At 40.8% G+C, this 25,955-nt stretch overlaps 1 protein-coding gene across 3 annotated transcripts in view; it reads right to left on the bottom strand.

The window, feature by feature from the left end:
• Positions 1 to 25,618, bottom strand: part of arhgef12a (Rho guanine nucleotide exchange factor (GEF) 12a) — a 45,973-nt gene extending 20,355 nt beyond the window's left edge. Inside the window, exons 1-6 of one of the 3 annotated variants that reach the window (XM_074642005.1) lie at positions 24,737 to 25,618; positions 24,315 to 24,444; positions 8,962 to 8,982; positions 8,102 to 8,193; positions 6,005 to 6,070; positions 463 to 561 (exon numbers count right to left, since the gene is read on the bottom strand). In XM_074642005.1, the coding sequence (XP_074498106.1) occupies positions 463 to 561; positions 6,005 to 6,070; positions 8,102 to 8,193; positions 8,962 to 8,982; positions 24,315 to 24,346 (310 nt within the window). In that variant the 5' untranslated portion in view covers positions 24,347 to 24,444; positions 24,737 to 25,618. Of the gene's footprint in view, positions 1 to 462; positions 562 to 6,004; positions 6,071 to 8,101; positions 8,194 to 8,961; positions 8,983 to 24,314 lie in introns of all 3 variants that reach the window. The other 2 variants (XM_074642006.1, XM_074642007.1) reach the window with 2 other exon arrangements.
• Between the last annotated feature and the right edge of the window lie 337 nt (positions 25,619 to 25,955).

A 25,955-nucleotide genomic window follows, 5' to 3' on the forward strand; every position in this document is an offset into this window, starting at 1 on the left:
CATACAGGGATAGTTAAACACTGCCAAGCACTGATGACAGTGCAACGAAAGTCCTCGATCAGTTCCTTTCTCTTCTGTCTCTCTCCACTACTGTACAGAGCGTGTAATGTTTTTCTGTGACCTGATAACAGCCCACATCATCCTCTACAGACAGCCAAAGACGGCCAGGGAACACATAAGTATCCTGTCAAAAGTCCCTTCTTTAAAAGACAACTTGATAAAGCAGAAGCTGCAGCTGCAGTGAAACTACTGAGGAGGAAATATACAGTCATTGGCTTCACTTCTCTAAGTAAGTGTCAGAGTGGTGGCGGTGGTTGCTGAGTCCCAATTACTCCTCACATCTGTGAGTTCAGCTCAAACTACCATGACAGTTTGATGTCAGTGCACGAAAAAAGGAGCCCCGTATCTCTATTGCAATTGCTTAGAGTAGAAGTAGTCTTCGTAACAACATCTTCACCTTACCTTCTTTGACAAGCTGCACAAACACTGGGTTGTCACCGCTGACAGTGAGCCCAAAGCCATTTTCATCTTTCTGGATGATCACACATCGCTGGACCAGACCTGCAAGTGAGACAGAATTACATACATAACAGTGTCTTCAAAAGGACCAGGAAGTCACTAAAGTAAACCCACTTGAAATAGAACTTAACCTTGCCCTTGTACTTAATCCGAAGCAGATATTTTGAATAAGATGAGACATGTATTGTGGAGGGATTCAACTAAGTGACAATAATCCCACTTTGCAGTTCATGCAGTCTATGAACACTACTTTTTTGGGCGTTTTCACAAGCCATAGTCCATTTGGCTAGTCCAAATCAGAGTGATATTGATACTTTTGGTTCGTTTTCTATTTAGTGTGGTTCGGTTTCACAGTGCACAAATTAAAGTGGAACAAATAGAAAAAATTAATTTGCAAAAGGGGCATGTACGAAGGAGTGATTCATCTTTTTCGTCTCGAGAGCTGCAATTTCTATGCAGGGTATAGCGGACTTTGAAATATTGCTGTCAAAGTTTTTTCACTTTGACTGCGCACAAATCCCTTCTTCAATTTATCTCGAATTTATAAACGTCATTACTTTTGTGGACTGTGGACTATTTATCATATTCTGTGTCTTCTTCGGCCCAGATGTCAAACAAACATCGGACTTCTGCAGAAGTCCAGGTCCGTCCTCTCCCACTCATGTTAACCTGTCGTTTACCAGTGTCCGTCTCAACAAATGTCGGCACACACAACCTGCGTTTTGGTTCACTTGGAAACGGTCACAAGCGGTCTCGGAACGGTTGTTTTGATCCGCACCAGAGCACGATTACTGCGTTCACAACTGCCCAAACGAACTGTACCAGAGGTCGATGCAAACGGACTAAATGTTGGCTTGTGAAAGCGCCCTTAGACTTGATTTTTTGAGTGAGTCCTGGTATACGCTGCCCAAGTGGGTTTCACTTAAAGATAAGGGAATAAATTTCTCACTAAAAGGATAGTTTCACATTTCCTAAAATCTATCATAAAATGATACTCGCATGCCCATATGTACCTTAAACTAATTATTGATCTCTGTATTTGTTCCTCCTGTCCGTACTGACCATGAAGAGATGTTGTACCCCATCACTTAGGCTGAAATTGCTTTAAGAAGGGAAGTCTTTGCAGCCACTATGGACATGAGGAACGGTTATAGCGACCAATAATGCTTTCCATGTACATATGGGCGTATAAGTATTGTTTTAAGACGCACATGAAAAAATATGAACATATCCTTTAACATACCAGCATATAACCCATTTACTGTAGCCTAGGACTCTGTTGTCAGGGTAACATGACAACAACATCCCATAATCTGAGCATGTATAGTAAAGAAAGCTTGTTCTGAGGTTGGCCAATAAACATTTAAATAGCACATTTTTGAGGGAGGTTTTCTGGAGTTTGGACATATTTAAGTTTCACATTGTTGACTAACTCTAAAACATGAAAAAAATAATAATAAATCATTTTAAAAAATAAACACTAATGATGATAGTCCTTCTGCGTGGGGTGATGTTTGAAACATTTATGGTTGTAGTCTCGCAGGCCAGAAGGAGGAACGTTACTTTTCAGGTTTTTTTATGAGTTGCAGCGTAGCAAAAACAGATTAGAGCTTATCTAATGTCTAGCCGACACTGACTAGACTTACAGGACGGGTTAGAGACAAAAGACCACACAATGCAAAGAATGCAAAATGTTTAAATAGAAAAAAATATGTTGCGTCATGTTATCATAAACAAGAAGGGAGTAGATTTTCCAATAATAGCAAGCTAAATGAAAGATGAAAACATCTCTATAAAGGAGGTTTTATAAGTAACCAAACGGAGTAAGGTGACCCTTGAGCTGGCTTCTTGTGCAGAATCAACCAGAGAGGTGAGTGGATCGATGAGGGCAGTGGCGGGGTGGGGGTTGGAGAGAGTGTAAGGAACAGGAGCGAATACATGGAGAGAGGTTAGGGGAGGCAAAAGCCCCAGGCTGGGGGGAGGAGGGGTATGCTGAGAGGGTTAGGTAAGGCTGAGGGAGCAGGGGGAAGGGAAAGGGGGAGAGGGTAGGGGTGTCAAAGAAACAGATGAAGCCATATGGGTTAAAGAGTTGGTGTGAATTTGCCTCTAGATGTTGATCTTTTCTAACAGTACTTTAGAGATCTTTTGGTTGGTGTCTATAAACCAAGAGGAGTGGGAGTGCTGACATGATCGCTGATCAGGTTAATCCATCTAAGCTAATGTATTATTCAGAGGTTTGACTCATCCGTAATCGGCACCCTTTGCTGAAACAAAAGGAAATGTTCTCTTGAGAATAAACTGACCTTCAATACTGACAGAGTACCTTAAGCCCCACAATCACAAAAAGAAGAAAGCACTACAATAAATCATTACAATACCGCATACAAAGGTCAGCGTACTTTCCTGAGATTTAAACGTCTGATAAAAAAGAAAAATCAGAGCTTCAAGTGCAGTTCAGTGATCTTCATCTTTGAATTTCTTCAATTCTGAGTTGGTGCCAGACCAGACACACTGGAGATAACGGATTCAAACACAGATAGAGCATACCTACGCTTTGTTGAACATGATAGTAGAGGATTATCTTGATAAACTGTGTCCTAGACAGAGACTAGACATCAGCAGAAACTGGTAATTCTGACAGCTGCTTTATATTTTATATTGAGTGTAAGAGCTCCTCCTGCTTAGTGTGTCGCTGTACAGTGTACATAATATTCACACTTCACCAGTCCTAACATTGTTGTCATGCTATTTGTTGTTTGTACTGTCACGCTGTCTGTTGATTGTTGACATGATATTGTTGCTTCTGTATATTATAAGAACTGTCTCTCTTGTCTCTATGTGGTGCAGGCTCTGTTCGTATCTGCATATTGTATTTTTCATTGCTTTTATCGCTGATTGTATTTTCAATCCTTTTATATTTAATGTCTGTGTTTTAACTACTGCCTGCCCATGGACTACAGATGAAAATTCAGATGAAAAACTCTGGTATATTTTCAGAAATGTTATCAATATGCACTGTTCCTGTCAAATAAAGAGTAATAAACTAAACCAATTCACTGCATATGAGGTCAGGCCCCCGTTAGAAGCCACTTTTGTTGGAAAGCTTAAATTATTGGACAGTTTCTGTCTCTATCTAAAGACATCTACAGTATGTGAAAAAGACGACACTCTCACATCACAGCGGCGATGAGGCTCCGTATTGACCTTGCTATTGTGGATCTGAAAACACGTCACTTTGTTCAGCGGGCGCTTGGCTTTAAGAGAGAGTAAGTCCCTGTAAGCATGCAAGTATTATTTTCCGTGTAAGCTTAATTTCTAATCCCATTTAGATGACCACTTAACTGAAATTTCATATCAATATTAGGACCTGACTCAAGTGTGGGATTACGGTTTAAAGTAAACTATGCAACTGCACCCTGGTAATCCAAAATCTATCTTTTATGTATTACCGAGCACAGCTGCTGAGGTCTCCTACAATGGATTCCAATGGTGACCATTTTTCATGGTGGCAAAAAGTTACGATAACATCCATGGATTGAGATGGAAGCAACGTCTTTAGCTGTATTTTGGCAAAATATATGACAAGAACGTATCAAGCAAACAGATGGACAGCAGAAAAGAAGTGATTTGAACAGTTTCTATGATTTGAAATCCAAATATCTCACAACCTGTACCAGTTGTACTGATCAACAAGTACATAGATAGAACATTTAGTGATTGGAAAAAGAGCTTTGACTCTCAGCCCCGAACCTGATTGGACCTGATGCGATCCGCCGGGTTCTTGGCCAGGCTGCAATTTCACAAAATTCCCCCAGGCTTGAATCGGGTTGGGTTCACACCAGCATGGACATTTCACTCCCCCTCTACAGGTCCCTGTAGGCTATGTTGTATTGATGTGTGAACGTTTTTGTTTAACGATTTACTTTAATGATTAGAGAGGTCGCTTTCAGTAATTGCAAACGTTTCCATGCGTGCAGTAATGACACTGCAGCAAATAAGGTGTGACATTTAAGCAGCAAACTAAATACTGTAGTTATAAGCTTGACAGAGGAAACAGAACCAAACTTTTAGCTTCTGAAATAATCAGTGAAGTTGCGCTGCTGTTCCTTGTGTGTGAATGCGCACAGCTTCTCTCTAATAGGGACGCACTTGCCTGAGGAAATTTTGCTGTCTGCTATTGAGCCGCAGCTCTGTTCTCTGCTATGTTCACATTCTAGAGAATGTAATTAATATTTATTATTTCACCCACCTTTAACCCATCCGCTATTCAAAATGTAAATTTTTAGGACCCGACCCGCCCACGGATATAACTGCAATCCACGTATCACTGTCTGTCTGACATACAGTGGAAATTCAAGTTTTTTTGTTTTGTTTTTTTTTAGTTATTTTTTTGGGGGCATTTTTTCCATTTTTTATGACAGGACAGTGGATAGAGTCTTGAAAGGGGGGAGAGAGAGAGAGTGGATGCGGAAAGGGCCACAGGCCGGATTCGAACCCGGGCCGCCGCGGTCAGGACCAAGCCTTAATACATGGACGCCCGCTCTACCAACTGAGCTAACCCAGGCGCCTGAAATTCAAGTTTTTAAATCAAGCTCGGACCCAAAACTGCTGCCGTGGTTCATGTAGGATCGGCCTGATTTTTTGGGCCCGATTATCGCTCTCATTGGACACGCCTGAGGCCAACTACACATAATGGTAAAGTTTTATGCTGGATTCAGCCCGTTGTCATCCAATCTAGAGACTGTTCTACATTGAGCGCTAACGAAGCAGTGCTCAGATTTTATACTTTGCTGCTGCGCTAAAAGTTAAAAATGATTTGATCCATAATCCCATTTATTGCTGACATTTCAAAGAAGAGAAAAAATGATTAATTAATCCACATTTTTCAAGCAAATATGACAAATATTCCCTAGTTACAGCTTATCAATTGTTAGAATTTGCTGATATGATATTGAACTATATATTTCTCAGTTTATGGAGTGACTAAATAAAAAAATAAAATTTACAACGCCACCCTGGGCTTTACTCAAATGTGATTATTAATCATTTTCTGATATTTTATAGACCAAATAATTGGCAGATAAATCGATAATGAAAATAATAGTCAGTTGCAGCGCTATGTCAACCACATCCCATCAGGTTTTAGCTGTCGGAGAAGAGCAAACATGCAGAAAACGTCTGGTAAATTATTCTAATTTAAACTTTGTATTGATTTTTTTTTTTTACTTCAGCATGTTGTAACAAAGCAGATAAATCATGTTAATATATCCCAGTTGAGACAACATCTTGGCACTGATTCTGCAACCAACTCAAAAGGTCATGCAACTCAGACCTTTGACCATGCAGTCAAATATTATAATGAGTATAAAACTCTTTTACTATCGCTCTGCTTAAAACAAACATCTAGTGGCAAATTTCACACCCCAGATCTGAAGCATGTATGGATGCAGCTGTCACACCAGCCATCCCAGCAGGAGCATCTTACCACAGGACTCAGGCTTCCCCTCTGCTAGCACACTGCTGCTGCCACTCTTCTGCACCACCAGAGCTTCTGCTCACAGCCCCCACCACGCAGACCACAGCGCAGACAGCACAGCAGCAAACAAACACACACACACACACAAAACAAGAACCAACACAAGGAAAAGAAACACAAAACAGGAAAGAGAAAATCATGAGGGAGAAATAATCATGGGAGAAGAAAAATTAAATGAACAAATAGGTAGTTTAATAAAACATAATGGTTTGGACGGGCAGGAGGGCAGTCACTAAAAAGGAACTAGCTTGGTTTTTGTTGATACCTCCACTCCTGTAGGTGTCACTCTACCAATTCATTGTGACTTCAAACTTTGTATCCTGCATTAAAATCACAAGCTTAAGTGGTTTAAGTGCAGATTAGATTTTAAAATAATAAAATAAACTGAATTTTGGGGATTTGTGATCCAAAAATATTCTGTTAATACTTCAATGGCCTTACCTAACTGGAACTGAGCCTTCAAACTAGGGCTCCAGTATGCTCAAATGTTTTAGCATGATGAAGACACGGCTGGAGAAACTGCAGTCATACTCTTACTCTAATACATTTTCAGGTCAACACCAGAGGGTGGTTTTACAAGCAAAAAAAGCTGATGATAAAAATAGACAAAACATAGTTGCGGCCAATAACACAGGAGGAACCAGTCTTGGTCCAAGCCCTTTCTAAATTAAATATAATTATAATAATTAATAACTTAATTACTGCACATGATTCATTTGGACACATGTGAATCTCAGGAGCCATTTCCAGAGTATCTGACTACTCCTGCCCATCCCTAATAAACCTAAACAACTTTGAAATTATGACAGAAAAGATGCAAACAGGAGAAAATCTGGGAGGAGATTATTAAAGAGTTCATGCAACTTGCAGATAACTAAAAAGGGATTAACAGAAATACAGACCATGCAGGCATGCAAAAAGGTTGCGACATAAATTCAAATGTGAATCATGTCAAGAAATAATATTGCAAGGAGGACCTAAAAATGTAGGTTTCAATTAAATAAAGAATCAATTGCTTCTCTGTGGTTACTTTGCACTTGGTTTAATCACTGCATCGTTCCAGAAATGGACCAAACCATTAGAGAAATGCACCGAAAGAGGTTTTAGTGTGGTGCTACACACACACACGCAGACAGGCAGCAAAGTGCTGTCTTGTGTAACCGCTGAGAGAGCACATCTCGTCTATGTTTTGTTGCATCATACAGAGATAAGCCACCATGTGGTGCAGAGGATTTTCTATTGTTTTGAATACAGAAGCCTCAGTCATATCTCAAATCATACGGTGCTGATTGCTGACAAATACCACAGGGAGTGTCACCATATCAAACTGTTTCTGAACCAGAACGGTCTCACCCTGCAATAAACTGGAGTGCATAACAGGCTTAGTGGCTTTTTGTGCCCTTCGAGTATGCATCGAGACCACCCAACCACTTTGAACAACCTACAGTGCACTGATTTATGTAAAACTATAAGAACCATGTGGACATTAAAACATGCAGCTGCAGATTTTAAGTTCCTATAATCAAACCTTTCTTTGCTTATCGGCTTAAAACCTGCAACATGTAACGCAACGAAAGCTTCTCCCAAACAGCTGGTGTAATGCAGACTTAGCCAATGAAGACATATTATACTGTCCGTTAGTTGACACAAAAAGAAAGACAACTCCTGTTCAAAATAAGTTGTTAGGTTCCAGTGGTAAGACTCAAACAATTATCTCAGATCAGACCACACAAGTAAAGTGAATGTAGAGTTTTCAAAGAGAGCACAAAGCATAGAGCAAGATACACACACACACACACACACCACCTTTCACCATCCCAGCATGCGTTACGCATCGAGCAAACCATCATCAACAAAACTGTTTTATGAGACCTTGTTTGTGTGTGTGTTAGAGAGAGAGAGAGAGAGAGAGACGTATGAGATAGAGGTGTGACGATAAAGATAGAGGGACAGGATGGGGAAAAAAGGCAGAGTATGTGAGAGTAACAGAGTGAATAAGAAAACAGAAGAGGAGTATGAGGCTGAAAATGACAGTGGGGAAGTTACCTGTAGGGTCAAACTCATTGGAGGGAAGTGAGGTTTTGTCACTTTTGGGTTTCTTGTCCGGGGGGTGGTCTTTACTGAGAATGCTGCTGGTTCTGGAGAAAGAGAAAAACCAGGTGGATAAACGTTGGCATTTATCCAGTATGTGCTGTCATATACAACACTGCAGTCTTTTATGAGAAGCCTTTTTTACAAGCAGTGTCATTGCTGTACTACTACCCTGCATGTGCACAAGATGCAGGCGAGCGAAGGTTCAGGAGGAATTACCACACAACCAACACACACAACCGGCAATTGTTCGCCGCAGCATTGAGAATAATGTGGCCAGAGGACCTCCTAGTGTATGAATCATGCTGAGTGTGTCTACTGTATAATGTGACAGCCAGAGAGGATGTGGAGCCGCTCTGCTGAGTGCCCAGGGAGCAAGGCCAGAGAAAGGACGCTGCTCAGAGGAGGTGCTACAAGGCCAGACTCCAGCTTGAACCTCGGGAGGCTATGTATGGCTGCCTCTGCCTATACCGGCCCCAACTGTGAAAGGCCACTGTTCTGTTCACAGTGAAAGGCAGTGATGGACCGCCCTCAGAAGAGGGACCCCTTTGTCCCTCACGCTGTGTGTGTGTGTGTGTGTGTGTGTGTGTACGTGAATGAGAGGGGGGAGAGAGGGTATGTTTGGTCCAAGCTCTGAAGACTTCTGTGTTGCAGCACACCAGTTTCTAGTAAAAACCTGCCTCATTTCCCTCATCTGGAGCTCTGTGTATGTAAACCACTGGTGGTGTGTATGTGTGTGTGTGCCGCAGGATTACCTACCCATAAACATGCATATATCTTTGCAATAAAATAAAAAAATTTTAAAAAATTCTTACCTGTTTGCTTTCTTGGGAAACCTGCAAGATAAAAACAGAAGGAGCATCAGTATCTCACAGGAATGAACTGATTAATGTAATAAATTAAACAAAAGCTGAGCTCTTTATGCCTGTATGGAGGGTGAAAAACAAGATGCAAAGCTGACAGCTTCCCCTGAGACCCATGTAGTGGTAAACATGATAATCCTGATCAAACATCAGAGTTCTTCAGCTGCAGATTAAAGCCTTTTCCAGGTCAAATGTCCTCCGCCTCTCAGATCTCAGCTGTGTGTACATATGTGTGTGTGTGGGGGGGTTATTTAGTTCTACACAGACATCATGACTTGAGTGTAATAATCATATCCTAAATCACATCCACGGCCTGTTTCCATCGAGGCAGCCTGCCCTGAGACGTATTAATGCCGCAGAGAGTGATGTGGTGATGGGATACTGTTAGCACCATATTGGAAAAGGTCATGTTTTCCAGGAGGTTAAAGATTTATTTATTGACTTCATGTTTGGCAGATGCAAACTGAAATGATAATTTAGATTTAAGGAGATACTGCCCTGTTAAATCTCGCAGTAGATGTTTGAGCTCATCTTTAGGATAAAGCCTTATGGACTGACAGGTAGCTCAGAGTGAAATAATGAATTATACATTGAAGATTGAGGTCTCCCTCCTCACTTTGACACGGCATTAGACTGAAAAGAGAGCATATTAGCAGTAAGCGTCTATCAAAAGCTGACCCAAGTGGACTTGGTAATTCATACAAAAGAATTTTAACTCCAGTCCTCCATGAAGGATACATATAGACATAAGCCACTCTTTAAATGGGGAAAAGTACCCTTTATGTTCTGAGGTCCCTGTAAATCACTGAGCCAATCTATCTCAAAGCTATTTAAAGGGCAATATTAATCATATATGAAAGGAAAATCTCCCCAACATTCATAAAGTTTGTGCCAATTATCTGTGTGGCCCCTCAGCTCTACATTATTCCTGTTGGGATCTGCACAGTCGGCATAGCTCAGAGGAAGACATGTTTTGCTGTTCTTTTTTAATGTAGTGTGAAAAACCACTTCAAATGGGTTCAAACTTATATCGTTACATACATAGTTACCATAAAGCCTAAATTTAGATTCGGTTTTATTTTTATTATTGTGATTAAGGGGGAAGCATGGAAAAGATTCATGTCTCAGCCAGTAAATAATCCCACAAAAACAAATACATTTTTATACTTTATTGTCAAGCCCACATCTCTTTATTCATTTGCTAGGCGGGACGAGGTTTGACACTGTGTAAAACGCTTAAGGAAAAGTAAAATAGACTAAGATGATGTGATGTAACTGGATGTAACGCTGAATTGCACTAGTATTCTTTCAATCTAAATGCACACAGTATTATAATATAAAACAGTAGTAGGAATAACTACAGCAGTCTTCCGTAATAGGGAGTACTCACGACTAACTAGCCCACATTAACTCTCTTTCTCCTGGCGACAGTGTGTCCCATTCAGAGCCATGCAGGGGCAGCTGAATGGCCCGTTTATGAAAATGCCTCAGACTGTAATAAGTTCCAGAGCCTCCAGCAGAAAAAAAAAAAAATAGCTTTAAGTAGCCCACTCCCTAAGAAACCTCTGACTTGGAGAGATGGAAAAGTCAGCACATAAACACACACACTGAGCTGGACATGCGTACGCACAACCTCAGGGACGGCAAAACTGAGCAGGCAGATGTTGTTCTTGGTTGATCATACAGGAACAAATGAAAACGTGACCGGCAAACCGAGTTCTAAAGGGCCGAATGATGCAGCTGGCTGTCTATAATGTCTATGCTCAACTAGACTTATGAATCATGCTTTCAGAAATAATGTATCACTAACATAAGATACTTGTAACTACTAGTTTTAATAGTGTTTTGTACAAGTTAAAAAGTTAAAAGAGAACTGAAAAGGAATTTTGTTTTGAATTATATCGTGTAGTATCTACAGTACATCTCAAATGACCATGAAATGACCTGTCTAAGACCCATTTAAAGATCCTAACGCTCAAGCTGACAGTCGGCTGTCGGACAGTTTGGGGCCGTCGGTGAGCGTCTGTCGGTCTAGTTTTTGCGGTGAGTCCCGCACCGTCGGCTCTAGTCTGCCCATGTTGGAGGTTTTTCTGAAGATTCAGCATGTTGAATCGGCGGCGGAGCTCGTCGGTGAGAGAAATCGCTCTGATTGGCTGTTCAGCTTAAACGAATCAGTGCACGAGAAGAGAAACGGACGTGAGGAAAGCAATCAAACGAGTAAAGAAGGCTCTTCTTATTTTTCAACTTCATCTCATCTGATCATTCCAATACATGGATATTTTCACAAAGACATGGCCATCTGGATTGAAGCAAAGTGGTGAGTGAGACTGGTGTGAAAATGGTCGGCAAACGCTGCTTTGTCTCATGTACGTATCATAACAACGGCTTGTGTCTGCAGTCCTCGGCCTTCTGGTTTCCCCTTTTTGAATGACTAATACAGACTATCTTATTTCCTGTCATGCAGGTGCAGGATGTACATACTAAGTGGCCGTTGGCTGTAGTCTTTGACACAAAAGTCAGTCTTCATCGTCGCTAGTTCTGGACAAGGGAGGTCATGAAGTAAGATCGCAGCAATGGACAGAAACAAGAGGACAGAGGGAAGGAGAAGACCTTAGTAGTGGCGTATGAAGTGTTGAAGAGGCAGCGAGAGACTGAAACCCAAGGTACAAGATAAACTGGAAAAAAAAGAGTAAAGGAGAAAAAGCATGTCTAGAAACATCATTACTGATACTGAAGGCTGTTTACAAGTGAAAAGCCTGGACATTTATGCCAGTTTAGCCAAAAAAAGAAACCCTGCACAGAACCCTGACATTGGTGAGAAACACAAACCACTCCAGGGCTTGACAGTAAAAGCTCCCTTGTTGCCCCTCGCAACCAGATCTGGATTACTGTAAACCATTTTTAAGGCTGACTACCACTTTTCCAATGTTAATATATAAATAAACGTAAGCTAAAATAAAATAAAATAATAAAAAAAAACTTTTTAAGTACAACTTTCCGCCTGGGTGGACGAGAGTGCAGTTGTCACATTGATTTTCACTCTAAAACAGCAAAATGGAGTGTGGGAGAGAAAATAATAAAGCGACGACCTGCCAGCATCACAGCGTAACTACACAACACAGCAGTACTACTGATAGTGACACAGTTGAACCTTTCTGAAAAAGATGCAAAAACATCCATCACAACTTGGGAGGCAAAGAAAACATCAGAAGCAGAGAGTGCTACTACAAACCTACAATAGAAACTGTACCTCAGAATATACAATTGTTGAATGTGAAAGTTGTCTGGGAAGCAGCTGTGCACGTTTTTAAAAGCACCATTTCACGTTGTACACAAATTGCATGTCAAATAAGTTAATGATAAGGACTAGACTCTAGATAGTGTCCACATAACACGCTCAAGTTCTTTAAGTCTCTCCACTGATAAACTCTTCTCTCTCTGCTGTGCTTTCTATAACCGTTCAGATCGACTACCTCCTCAGACCTTCCGTGAGAGTTGTCTGAGACAGAAATGATAACAGTTATCTTGAAATCGCAAAGCAAAATAAAAAGGCAGTTACTTTCAATGTGGAAGCAAAAGTGTCCTTTGGTTGAAAAGGAGAAATTTACAAATAAATAACTCAGTTCCTACTGCAAGAGTAGCAGCACAGCCAGCATCTAGCCTCTATGTTAGCAAAGCAGCTAACTGACAACTAAAGTCATCATGCCTGATTTATGTGGTGACATTACACATAAAATGGAAAAGCTTACAAGCCTCACAAATTCCTATTCGATTTTGCTTTTACCTCTTGTTATACGTGAAAGACGGGCCGTTAAATACACACTAGACATGCTAACTCCTGCTGGTAATTCAAAAAGAATATAACACAATCCTCACATCATTGCATTTCCCTGTTTACATTGCTATGGTATCGGAAAGAGATATATTGCAAAGCTAAGACACATTCATTGGTAAATTATATACACAGTAAACGCAAGACTAGCATGATACTTGCTATGCTAACCTGCTTAGAACGTAAACAATGCAATGGATATGAGTGAGAGGGGGGGATGCACTTTTATGGGTGCTTTTAATATAAATTCATGCTAACGACAGAAGTTGAGGTTCGTTTGCAATAAGTTGTATGTGCCTCCATAACGTAGTTGCGACTGGGGAATGAAATGAAGTGTAATTATGACTATGCAAATGAGAGAGGAGACAGTAGCCCTGTATCTCGATGGATACAGACTCCAGTCACTGCGAAGCTGACTGGTGGTCATATTAAAAAGGGGTCTCTCTTGAGTTTTCACTGACACACAGTCATAGCTCACATAACTTCACAGTACATCTCTAGTAAACTGTCCCAATGGCTCCACATTAGCAGTGAATTCTCTGTCCAGTAGACAACAGTAGTTTATTGTTCTAAGTCCTAATGATACTTTAAACTACTCCGTTAAGAACAATAAACATTGTATACAATAACTGAGAACATGCCAGAGCTGAAACAATTAGTCGACTGACAGAAAATGAATCAACACGTACACATTGTCTTACTCTTCAATGATAGTAAACTTCTAAAATAAGTAAAAAAAAAAATGAAAAAAAAATGAATATAAGGTGTTCTTGCTTGTAATAAGTAAAAAAAAATCTGCCAATGGAACAAGTGATAATTCACTAAGATTTCTTGAAATGAGATGTATACAGTATATGTAGATATTTAGGCCTTTCAAGATAAAAAAGAGATCATGAAATTAGCTGGGAAAATTAATTTTGAGCTATATTTCACTAGTATTCATTCAGGAGTGTGTCATAATAAGAGTAGTATCTTCACTATTCTCCGACACTTAATAGACTAAATGATTAATCGAGAAAACAGACAGCAGCAACAGAGTAATCTATATAAAAAATAAGCATTAGTTGCAGCCCTAGAAATATATACACACTTATATTGTGAGATACAATATGAACAGCAGTGATATTAAAATGTATCCTCTGCAAGCATGGGATTTAATCATGAATATCAATCATATCACATAGTATTTATAGGCCTAAATAATTGTGTGTCAAGTTAGATGAATAAACAGCTTATGCTGCAGCACTTGAAAAAGTGGACGTTGCAAATCTTTCTGCAAGATTGAATAACACTGTGCTACTTGTGTGGATTTAAGTTTAGACTTTTTCTTACTAGATATGATATGTAGATATAAGAGAAACTCTGACAACAACATGCTAAAACAAAAGTATTTTCCCCCTGAAAACCTACAAACAGATTTCCCTCAGCCCATTCAATTCTTCAGATCCAGCTATAAAAGTCTTCAAGTCTGAGCTAGGACCTCTTCCTGGACGGGCCTATTAAATGTGCAGGGAGTGAGAGAGGGAGAAAGAAGGCAGAGTCAGAACAGGGTGGGATGGGAGGGAGGGGCAGCACTGGAGCGGGCCTGGGCTTGAATGCTCCATTGAGGTTTGGTGTTTTGATGGAAAACTGTGGCAGAGCTGGGCCAACTGCAGCAACAGTGGCAGCAGCAAGAGAGGCCGGGACCAGACCAGACCATGAGAGAGAGAAAAAGTAGTGAAGGAGGGAGGGACGAGCAGCCCCTGAGGGAGCAGCACTCTCTGACACACTGCCATTGCTGTGAACGGGTCTCCCAAACTGAAGAGGAAGGAAAACAGTGAACAATGAGGAACCAGACAAACTCATGCAAGATTCAGGGGAAGCACTTCAGGTTATTCTCAGTTCCTCTTAGAATAAGTCTAAGCAGATATATAGGTATTTATAGAAAAGTTTAGCAAGAGCCAACACAAAAAAAGAAACTACAAACTGATCATCCGATGTATCCAAGTTATTAAAGAAAGTGGTGGACACTAATAAAGTAAGCTTTACCCTCACTTTTTTCCAGTCAGAAAGTGATGCTGTTGTAACTTGTGCTACAATAATCTGGAATCTCCTACCAGAAGCAGAGCAACACAGCTCACACAGCACAGGTGTTGTTGGGGCTGGGAGAGGTGGGGCCTGTCTGAAACTAGGAGGGGATTGGACAGTTTTGAGAGTTGCCTGCAGGCTGCGGAGATCAGACCGAGGCGTGTTTCATTCCAGGAGGTGAAATACAACATAACCTTGCAAAACATCCCCTCAGATGTCAGATTACACTGGGAAACTTGGCAGAGCTGGAGTGTAGCTCTGTGGTGACGGCACAATGTCCTCAGCTGGGTTTTGTGCTGAGTCATGCCACTGGCCTGCCACGTAATCCTATGGAGCTGGCAATATCTCCTTCTCAGCCAGCCAGCCATTCATGCCACCTCTTTAAAAACACTGGTCTGTGATTCTATCTCATGGTGTAATGACACAGTCTCTTGAACCGCCTGATTCAACACACAAACTCACACACACTGCTTGTTATCTAATCTATATACCTGAGTCACAATATGTGGGTGCACACACAAATACACAGCCAGCATTACGTCACTGCTTTCCACTCCCTGCCACTGAGAAAGAAGTAGTCTACACCCACGCAGATACTCCTCCTTTAAAACACCTTCTGTATCACAGACTAGTTTGATATCAAACACACTGATGCCACTCTCAATATGTGGCCTTAGCATTGTGTATATTGGATTTTACGAAAGACAGCATGAAGTGGGTGTATGAGACAGACAGAGGGAGAGGGAGAGAGCGAGAGAGGTGTGGTGTGTGTTGGAGAGACAAGAGCAATAGCTCTGGAGCTCAAGCTACAGCCTCAGGGGGAAAACAGTGCCCTTTCTGCCCCAATAAACCTCATCAGGATTCCTGACATGAGGGCCGGGGGATAGACATTTCTTCACGCTATGCTGTCTGCTGTCCTCTAGCACTGGGAAAGGAAAAGAGGTGGTTCAAAATGTTAGCTACACCGTCCACACTGCTGCTGGTCATGAGCCCCGTCACAAAAACCTGAGAACTTTTCTGATCCACGGGTAACTTCTTTGAACTCAGTATTTAGCTTCAATTTTCGTTACTCAACTGGTTGCAATAAAAACAATTCAAGTAATAATGAAAATATTGAGCTTTTCTCACATCCGGATTCAAATGCTTCATTTTTTGTTTGTATGTAATATTAAAGTATAAATCCCAAAATAGCCCATGAAATAAAGAATAATCCCACAACATTATTCGTATTAAAAATGAATTATTATTAGTTATTCTCAGAGAGATATCGCTGTTTGTTGTGTGTAGAGGTGCGTGTGTGTACAGTAGTACGACAGTGGCACTGTCTCGGGCACTAAAACAGGGGAGATGGAGACAGACAGACAGACAGACAGACAGACAGACAGACAGACAGACAGACAGACAGACAGACAGACAGACAGACAGAAGAACATGTCAGCCTACTGCTTCGCACCGCACCATGCTGTGAAGCTTCGAATAACTTTGAATATTTCTCTTCGAAGCTTCGAAGCCCCAAAAATGGTATTTGGGACAGCCCTAGTGTGCCCTAGCGACTTTCTTTACTTACAAAATTATCTTTCAAATTGACAAACATCATGTGGGTGATTCATGGCGCAATTGAAACGGGATCAAACAAATATTTGTTGACTACCGTTCATATTTTTTCCAAAATAAGGTCCCATGATGGTCCACCGGAAGGGTTTGCTTCTCTATGTCGAAGTGTCTGCAAGGGACACATGGACACCTGGATTAAAAGACTTTGTGTGTATGATCTGGTATCCTACAATGATCTCAAAGATGTATAAATGGCTCTAAGAAGCAGACCTATGATGACATTTAAGCTGGTGCAGCCTGTAGTAATTCTCTCCACAGCTATAAACTGCTCCATCTATTACATTACACTCACTACAGAAATCTAGCTTTGTGAATGCAAGATGAAACTTAATATACTGAGTGATTTATCACTAAGGGGAAACATCAGGACATTCATGGGACAACAAGAAATGATTTATAGTAGAGCACACCCCTACACTTTCGCTTCCTCATCTTCCTTTTTCCTGTCCTAGCTTTCTGCTGTCTTGCACTCAACCTGACTGCAGGTTGGTGACAGAACCTGCGCTGGTTCTTGTAGAGAAAGAGTAGGGATGTGATAGTCTGTCTAGTCACCCCTGAATCAACAGAAACAGGCAGTGTAAGATTAATCACAGTGCTGCAGCAGGCTGCAGGTCTCTCTCTACAATACCGCCTCTCCTAACACACTCTGAGAGCCAGGGAAGGGGACATAAACAGGCCACAGACATGACACCCAATGAACTACTGCTGCTGCTTTTTAACGTCAACCATACAGACCATTTCCTCCTATAAAGATTGCCCAGACACATGAGTGCACTTACAAAAAGAACAAATCGGTATTGTATGTATATTTACAGAATCAATGTAGTGTGAAATGAGGAAGATAAATCCCCAGCATCACATCTCTTGGGCCACTGCGCAGTCTGCAGAATATTGTGGCTTCACAAGTGTCACAGTTAGCTTGAAGGCACTAGCCTAGTTCATGACTAGAAAAAACCCGTAAATGGACATGTGAGGACGTGACACTTGGGCAAGACAGCTCTCTACCCGTGTCCCCTTTTTCTCTATTGTAGTGATCCTGTCTTTTGTGAAGTGAAAGTAATGTTTGGGCCCTGGAGCTCTACTGGCTAACAGGGCCGGATTGTAGAGAGTGTCCACAAGCATCAGCATCACAGGGCTGGGTGATAGACCCCCAACTCCCCCAGCACTCAGAGACCCAGCTAATGCCGAGACTTTACCCACACTCCAACATCACCACCCCTGGGGCATCGCCTGTTTCTTCTCCTCTCTGCAATAGCCCTCTCTTTTGCTATCTCAGTGTCCATTTCTTTCCTTTTAGCCGAGCTTGTCTTGACTTGAAAGAAAAATATTAATACCCTCAAAAAACACACAAAAAGGCCCAGGCTAAACCACAGAATGGGCTACCCATTTCCACTTCTCATTTGTACTTGCCTAATTGGTGAAGGCAATTTTGATGCAACAGTAAATACACCCTACCTCAAGGCATAATGGAAATGTGGTGATGATGGGAGAAAGGTAGGGATGGGCAATATATTGATATCATATCAATATTGTGATATGACACTAGATATCGTCTTAGATTTTGGATATTATAATATGGCATCATTTTTGCCTTTACCTGGTTTCAAAGGCTGCATTACAGTAAAGTGATGTAATTTTCTGAAACTATCAGACTGTTCTAGCTGTTCTATTATTTACTCACTTAGTCATTAAATCCACATTATTGATGATTATTTATTGAATCTCATTTTCTAAATATTTTGTGAAAGCACCAATAGTCAACCCTACAACATCGTCACAATATCGATATTTAGGTACTTGGGTCAAAAATATTGTTATTTGATTTTCTCCATATCGCCCAGCCCTACAGAATGAGACTGATCGACGCAAATAATGGAATAAGTGATGGATGCGATTGAGAGCATGTGTGAAAAAGAGTGAAATGGGACCTGGCAAGAATGAACAGAGTATGGTGAGAGTTGGTGTGTGCCTGCCAAAGTGGCATCAAGGTGTGAGCAGGGTCTTCCCCAGGTCCTCATTTACATTCTATAAATAAACAAAACTAAGAATTTGGTTCAGCCATTCTGTGCCGACTTTTGTTACTCAATTAGTTGCAATACAAACAATTCAAGTAATAATGAAAATATTGAGCTTTTCTCACATCCACAAAGAAAACTCAGAAGATATTGCAGTGGTTTTGCTGCATAGAGAGTATAAAGCTGTCAGCCGTAACCAAAATGTGACAATGTCGTCAATAACATCTATTTCCAGAGCACTGTGTTAAATGCATCACTGACAACTGCAATTGCAAAGGTAGAATAACTCCAGGGTGGCACAAGGTGAAATGACAACATAGGAAGATGATGCACCACTTAATTAGAACTGGCCTTTAAAACCATGATTCACATTACTAAGTAGATGGGGTAAGGGTCTGACATGAAGCAGAATACAGGGTGACTGTTGCGGGAGGAAGGGACTGATAATGGAAAGGAGTCAGAGTACCACTATTATGGATCAATTAGTTTCCATTTTAACTGGTGATTTATGCCTGAATGTGTCTCTGGCTGGTTGTAGTGATGTCAGATGTAGAGTAGCTGTACTTGAAAATGCCTTATTATTGTCCTCTTTCTAAAATATACTCATTTAAGTCTTAGACACGTCATTGCCATCAAACTGCTTCTCCTTTTCCACTGTGTAAGGAAGTCCTGCAGCCACTCAATATATATTAATACTATAACACAGTAAGATTAACTTGTGATACTAACAACTACGCACTTCCAACAGATCAATCTGGACTTCAATGAGCTTTCATACTTTATTTTCTAATATTTTACCCATGGAGGACAAAGTATTAGAAACACCTTTCAGTATAATGCAGCACCACAAACCACAACCTCCCACTTTACCGTGGAATTGAATCAACATCTCTCTGACACAATCTGAACCAATTCTTAATACAATACTCTTTATAAAACGGTAGGATTTATTGCAGAGCTGTTGTGTTTGATTGCATGAGGCCTAGGACACATGCCGTATTTTTTACCACCTGGAAAATTGGAGGCACGTCAGTCGGGTGCTTTGCCAACTTTCAAGGGTGCGGGGGGAAGGTTGTGCCTGATGTTACTAAGCAACCATAATTAAATAATATAATACTATTATATAATTAAGATATTGTCTGTAGGACAGGTCGTAAAGCTCTGGGCAGCCCTGCACTAAAATAATAAACTTCTCCTTCATATTCACCATAGACTGATATTTACGGAAGAAAGGAAAGATATCTGCTGGCTGTGATTGGTTGTTACTCATCACATGACATGCGTTCCAAAAGTTGAACTATGTTTATCTCAGCGCCCTGAAAAATAGGCACTTGAGAACGCTTGTGCGGCGCTTTCACTTTTGAGCATGCCTTAGGGGCGCAAAAAAAGCTCTTTGTGTCTAGGCCGTAAGACTACACAGGTGTTCCTGTTGCGTTGGTATTTTCTAAAAATGTATTGTTTGACTACCTTGTAAACAGATGCCCTTGATTTTAATATAAATTAAAACATCAATACAGTAATAAATCCAAGTATAAAGTTTTATTCTAATCCATAAGTAGGGCTCCCTGAAGGCAGGGAAGGAAGATGTGGGCTTGCACACCTGCTCACAACCTGGAGCATGTGTAAATGTATGTTGCATTTAAAAACAAAAGCATGTAGGCGGTTGAGATACCACTATCACATTTTGAGCCAAGAAATACTCAAAATGCATCAGCTGGCAACGACCTGGTGGCTGGCGAGAGCTTGCCGTGATCTAAAAATGTTGTGACAAAGATTTGAATGGAAAAGAAAGGCCTACAGGCTACAACAAGTAGAGTTAAGGTATAGTTATATATAGTATTATTCAGAGGATTTTGTCTCTGCTCTTGACTTTAAAGGGAGAAAGTGAATTCACAATCTTGAAAATCCCACTCTTTCCATTGCAGCGAGATAGGGAAGGTTACTACAAAGTATTAAGAATCTCCAAGTAAAGAACCAGGTCTGCAACTAAAGAGTATTTTCATTATTGATTAATCTCCCAATTATTTTTTCAATGAATGGATTAGTTGTTTGGTATGTAAAATACCCATACAATAGTCAAGAATGAACATCATAATTTCCCTGAGCCAAGAGTGATGTTTTCTTCAAAATGCTTTTTTTGGTTCGACCAACAGTCAAAAAACAAACGACATTCAAATTACTATAATATAAGACTGTGAACAGTGACAAGTCTTTATACTGGAGAAGCTGGAGCCATTAAATGAAGGGATTTATCGCTTACTCAGCAACTTGCCATAAGATATGTTCAACTGTCCTAGTTGGATGTGACAGACAGTGTATATCACAGCTGCTAATCCTGTAGGCTGTTATCTTAAATATGTGTTGATCAATTATTTTCAGAAGTTGGTTTTGACTTGAACTAGAGTATTTTTATCCAACCTGCAAAAGTTGCATCTTCCTTTGCATCCTTTCAGTTGCAGCAAACATGTAAAGTGTATAAATACCACCATTATCTACTGCATGATGTGCTGGAGGCTTTGCACTGATCTGATCAGAGCTTTAAATGACTTCTGGACACTCATTTTAATGCACAGTTCAGAGCGGCTGACACAGCTTCCCTAGTATCAGTGCTGACTAGATGGAGCATACTGCATTATGAGGGAGGGATGCCAAATACAGGAGACGCATACAAGCAGCTCGAGCTGTCAGAACTACTCATGAAAACATTTCTCATGAGGAAACATATTCCACTGCAGTAAGGCAATTATCATCTCCAGTGCTACGTTATCATCACTTGGTGTTGACATAATTACTTTATTAGTCAATTGACAGAATATCAATTGATAAGTATTGATTTATTTATCCAGTTGGAAAACCCAAGCATTTTCTGGTTGCAGTAGCTCAAATGTGTTTAATTTGATTGTATATTGAATGCTCCTAGGGTTTTTGGCCTGTTCACCTGACCGCATAAACAATCTGAACATATCACCATGGGCTCTGTTAAGTTGTGATGGGCATTTTGGCTTTATAATGGCAGGTATAAAGAAGACTAAATGAGTGATCGCCCAATCATTCACATAATCAACAGTTGCGTTAGAATCAATGATAATGAATCAATTAATAACAACTGTTGCAACCCTATTATCATTAACTAGCCGCAGACATTTTTCCTCAAACAGAGTAACAGTGAAGACATACTCCAACCAGCCTCCCTGAATTTACCTGACCTACGCTGGTGGACCTGGAGAGGAGCATACAGCGGACAGCCAGTTTGCTCCCACTAAAAGCTATTGTTTACTATTAGTGATGTCACCAGCACCACCACTTCCCGGGAGGGCCTCAGGGGGGGGTGGGAAAAAACGTGGAGATCAGCAGAACTCTATGACAAAGAGCTAACAGCACACTAAACTGACCCATCGGCTGGCGGCCCAACCCCAATAGATGTTGGATGCACGCTCCCACCATAGCCGACGGAGCGAAAACAAAATGCACAACACCACACATAGACAGAGAGAAAGCAAGGACGGGGAAATACAGACAGACTTAAGGAGAGAGGGAGAGAGATAGACAACACCATTAATCAATAAAGTCATTATCAACCACTGTGGAAAACCCCCTGCAGGCTAAACAATATTTTTTTGTGCAACAAAGATACAGATCTAGTTGCTTGCACAGTCTACAGTCACACTGTTTTGCTTTTTTTTTGTGGCATTAATATAATGGCCTGCATCATGATCTACTGGTAGAGTAACAATTGTGAAACCAAAACAAACAGACTCACTCTAAAGATATCAACCCACATACTCTAACTAAAGGGAAGATGAGTAGTAGGAGTGTAAGAAAATATTGACACACACGAGTATTGCGATATGTTTTGCGATACTGTATTGATTCTCCAAAGCGCTGTATCGATTTTTAATTAACCTCTTAAAAATCCGACGGCCCACCATCAGGCCTGGCCACTATTCTGTCTTTCGGAGGTTGTAGCGGGTTCAGTTTTAAAGCTTGAGTGAAGATACTGGCATCATATGAAACTAGAAAACCTAAGGAGCCCATTGGTACTAACCCTGTGGTACTTGCATGTCGCGAAGGAGGCTAAATAACGCTCCAAAGTTATAGAAATATGTGAATGAAAATGGGTTCTATGGGTACCCAAGAGCCTCCCCTTTAAAGACATGCCCACTTTATGATAATCACACACAGTTTGGGGCAAAAAATATGTACTTTTTGCATGCAGTACACATTTGTTTTGGTTTTTTTACCTATTCTAAGATGATGTATTTCTGGTGTGTTCTTTATACTATGACCATTTTCCTAAAATTAAATAAAAAAAATAAAAAATGCAATATATCGCCTTGCTTACAGTATCGCAATATATTGAATCGTTACCCCAGCATCATGACACGTATCGTGTCGCAAGATTCTTGCCAATACACAGCCCTATTGCACAGTCCACAGACTGCTGTCACACTGTTTTTTTTTTTGCATTAACATAATGGCCGGCATCATGATCTACTGTTGATCTACTTTTAGGACTTAGAGCTTGTGAAACCAAAATAAACGGACTCGCACTAAAGATATCAACCCACATAGACTCAGACTAAAGGGAAGATGAATAGACAACAAATGTGTGTCGCATACATGTCTCAAGGCTTCACATGCATCAGCAGATCTGAGATGACCAAATATATTGTATGATATACATACTCATTTTACTGATGCAAGCAACCAGAGACATGATGGCATCTACACCAGTTTAGTTCATAGTGCCATAGACGGTGTTGTGGTAATACTATTTCAAGAAAAAACACACAATAAACAGCACCACCACAATAGCAGTTGGTGCCAGCCAGTGTTGCCATCATTGCAGTGGGGGAGGGGGGTCATGTAAAATGGGGTTGGGCTTTAGCCTCTAGCTTGTGCCCTAGCCAGGAGGATATTTCAGATCCCAACCTGTGCAATAAAGCTTCCCTCTGCTCTGAATCTGCCGACCACATTCCACTGTGTTGGCCTGCTCTCCTCGCAGGTATGTGGGATTCAGGTGGGAAGGCTTGACGTAATGCAACAGCTTCACTTCTCCGTTTCACTGCCATCAAATTGAGAATAGAAACCTCTTTTTCTCTCCACGGATACAAAAACATAGAGGAATTGTATGGATGCAATAACAGAATATTGGCAATTTATATCACAATGGATTACAGACTGATCCTTCTCTACCATTTAGTGTGTTTTCCTGGCCGTGACACATTATTTAGCCTGCTGGCCTTAGCAACAGTGTCCTTTCCTATCTTTGAGTTTAAGTTGACAGATGCCTCAGATAAGGTGATTAGTTGACGAAGCTCTCGTCTAAATCCAGAGATTGTTTTAATAGGTGTAGGAGAAGGTTAGCTTTAAAGGCTTAGAGGTAATAGGGATGTTGAAAGGTGTACAGGGATCACATACGACTGTTCCCTAGCACACAAAACAGTGGCAGGCCTTCTCAATCCTAAAGGACAACAAGTACCACTTTACTGTCTGCAGAGAACTCCATTACCCATGCTGAGATCAGCAGAGTTTCCATCAAGATCTGATGTCCTTCCTTAGTAATTACATTGTATAACATAGTTATTACTGATTACCACAGCAGCACCACAAAGAAGTGCTTGGTAAAACATATTTTCATCATCACATGTGGGTTTCAGATTCATCATAATAACCAAAATCTTCAAAATTGTTAGGCCTATGTTTGATTGCTGTGAAGAATGTGTGCAAGACAATGCATTAATAAAGAACATATATAAAGTGGTTGCATACTGTACCTGTCAGTGAAGCTGGACTGTGTGTCACTCATTGGGCTTCCGGTTCTAGATTTGCAGCAAATTATATCCGATTAACATTTTCCAGAGTGTGATGAGGCGATTTTCTGGAGCTTCCTTCTCTGGCATAAGTCTGAAGTAGGCAAAGGATGGCGTTGAAAATAGATTGCTGCAGGGCAAGTCCACAAACACTAGAGGAAAATACTGCCCTATATGTTATGCCAAAATAATAGCAAGGAATCTACAGTAAAAAAATAAATAATCAGGGCCTCTGTCGTATTAGCTGTGCAGTCAGATGATATCCCACCCAATATTTTGGCAACAAGAATAAATATACTGCGTCAGCTGGCACAACTTGGTGTGCATGTATATGAACTCCTTTTTGCATTCACATCCCAGTTTTCCATGCAAAATAATCCAGACACCTTGGCCCTGCAATGTAGTCCGTCTGCCTCCACCTCCACCCTGGTTCAGGCTGAATGGTTCCCTCGGTTTTCCTCTAAATGATCCGTGAAGATGCTGGAAATTCCTCCAGTCCCATTTGTTGGTATTCCTCCCTGCTCCCAGAAATGCCTGTTGTCTGTCTGTTGTCTGTGGCTGTGTGTGTGTGGACGACTCTCCCGTGACCAGAAGAGAGAAATTAGCAACACAACTGCAGCTAATGTTATACCCAATGTGAAGACGAACAGATTCACAACTAAACTGGTTTAGATGGTTGATTAAATTAGATTAGAAAAACCCTTTCTCACGGAAAACTGTGCTGTTGAATCTCTCCAGCTACCAGCTAACAAAACAGATCTTTCAGCACAAAAACTCTTGTTTCGAGTGCAAACTAAGCAAACTGCTTCACAACAATGAGGGGAAATGTATATACAACAACACGGCATGAATGTTGACTATGTCTCCGTGTTATGTCCTTCAGAAAAAAGTCTCCTTGAGTGAACGAAAGATCCAGTTGAAGTCGTGTTAGTTAGCACAGCGCAGCGCTCCTTGACTCCATGTTTCCAGGCTTGAGCCGTGTATTCCCGTTGGATGGATAGCAGAGGCTAGCTCTCTAGCTATGTGTGGCCAAGCTAACGGGACAGAAAGTTAACACCAGTCCTCTGCTGGATAAAACGAAGAAAACACACCGAGAAGGTGAAGGCTTTTAGCGAACATCAATTGCTGTGTTTTTTCTCCAACGCAAGGCGTTATTTTTTACGAGAATATAACTTGCGGAAAGGTACCAAAAATCCCACTTTCTGCCGCTAGCAACGCCCTAGCCAGCTAGCTGTTGGAGTCCAGTACAGCGCTGCAACTAACCACTTCCGCCGGGAGATGGGAAAAAACTCACTCTGGGTCAGTGTGATGTTAAAACACACTGCTACAAAATAACATAATAACAACAATAAAACTCACTCTGTTTCAGTGTAATGTTAAAACACACTGCTACAAAATAACATAATAACAATAAAACTCATTCTGTTTCAGTGTAATGTTAAAGAACACTGCTACAAAATAACATAATAACAATAAAACTCATTCTGTTTCAGTGTAATGTTAAAGCACACTGCTACTAAATAACATAATAATAACAATAAAACTCACTCTGGGTCAGTGTGATGTTAAAACACACTGCTACTAAATAACATAATAACAATAAAA

The sequence above is a fragment of the Sebastes fasciatus genome, chromosome 7, assembly GCF_043250625.1.
Source record: "Sebastes fasciatus isolate fSebFas1 chromosome 7, fSebFas1.pri, whole genome shotgun sequence".
NCBI classification, from domain to species: domain Eukaryota; kingdom Metazoa; phylum Chordata; class Actinopteri; order Perciformes; family Sebastidae; genus Sebastes; species Sebastes fasciatus.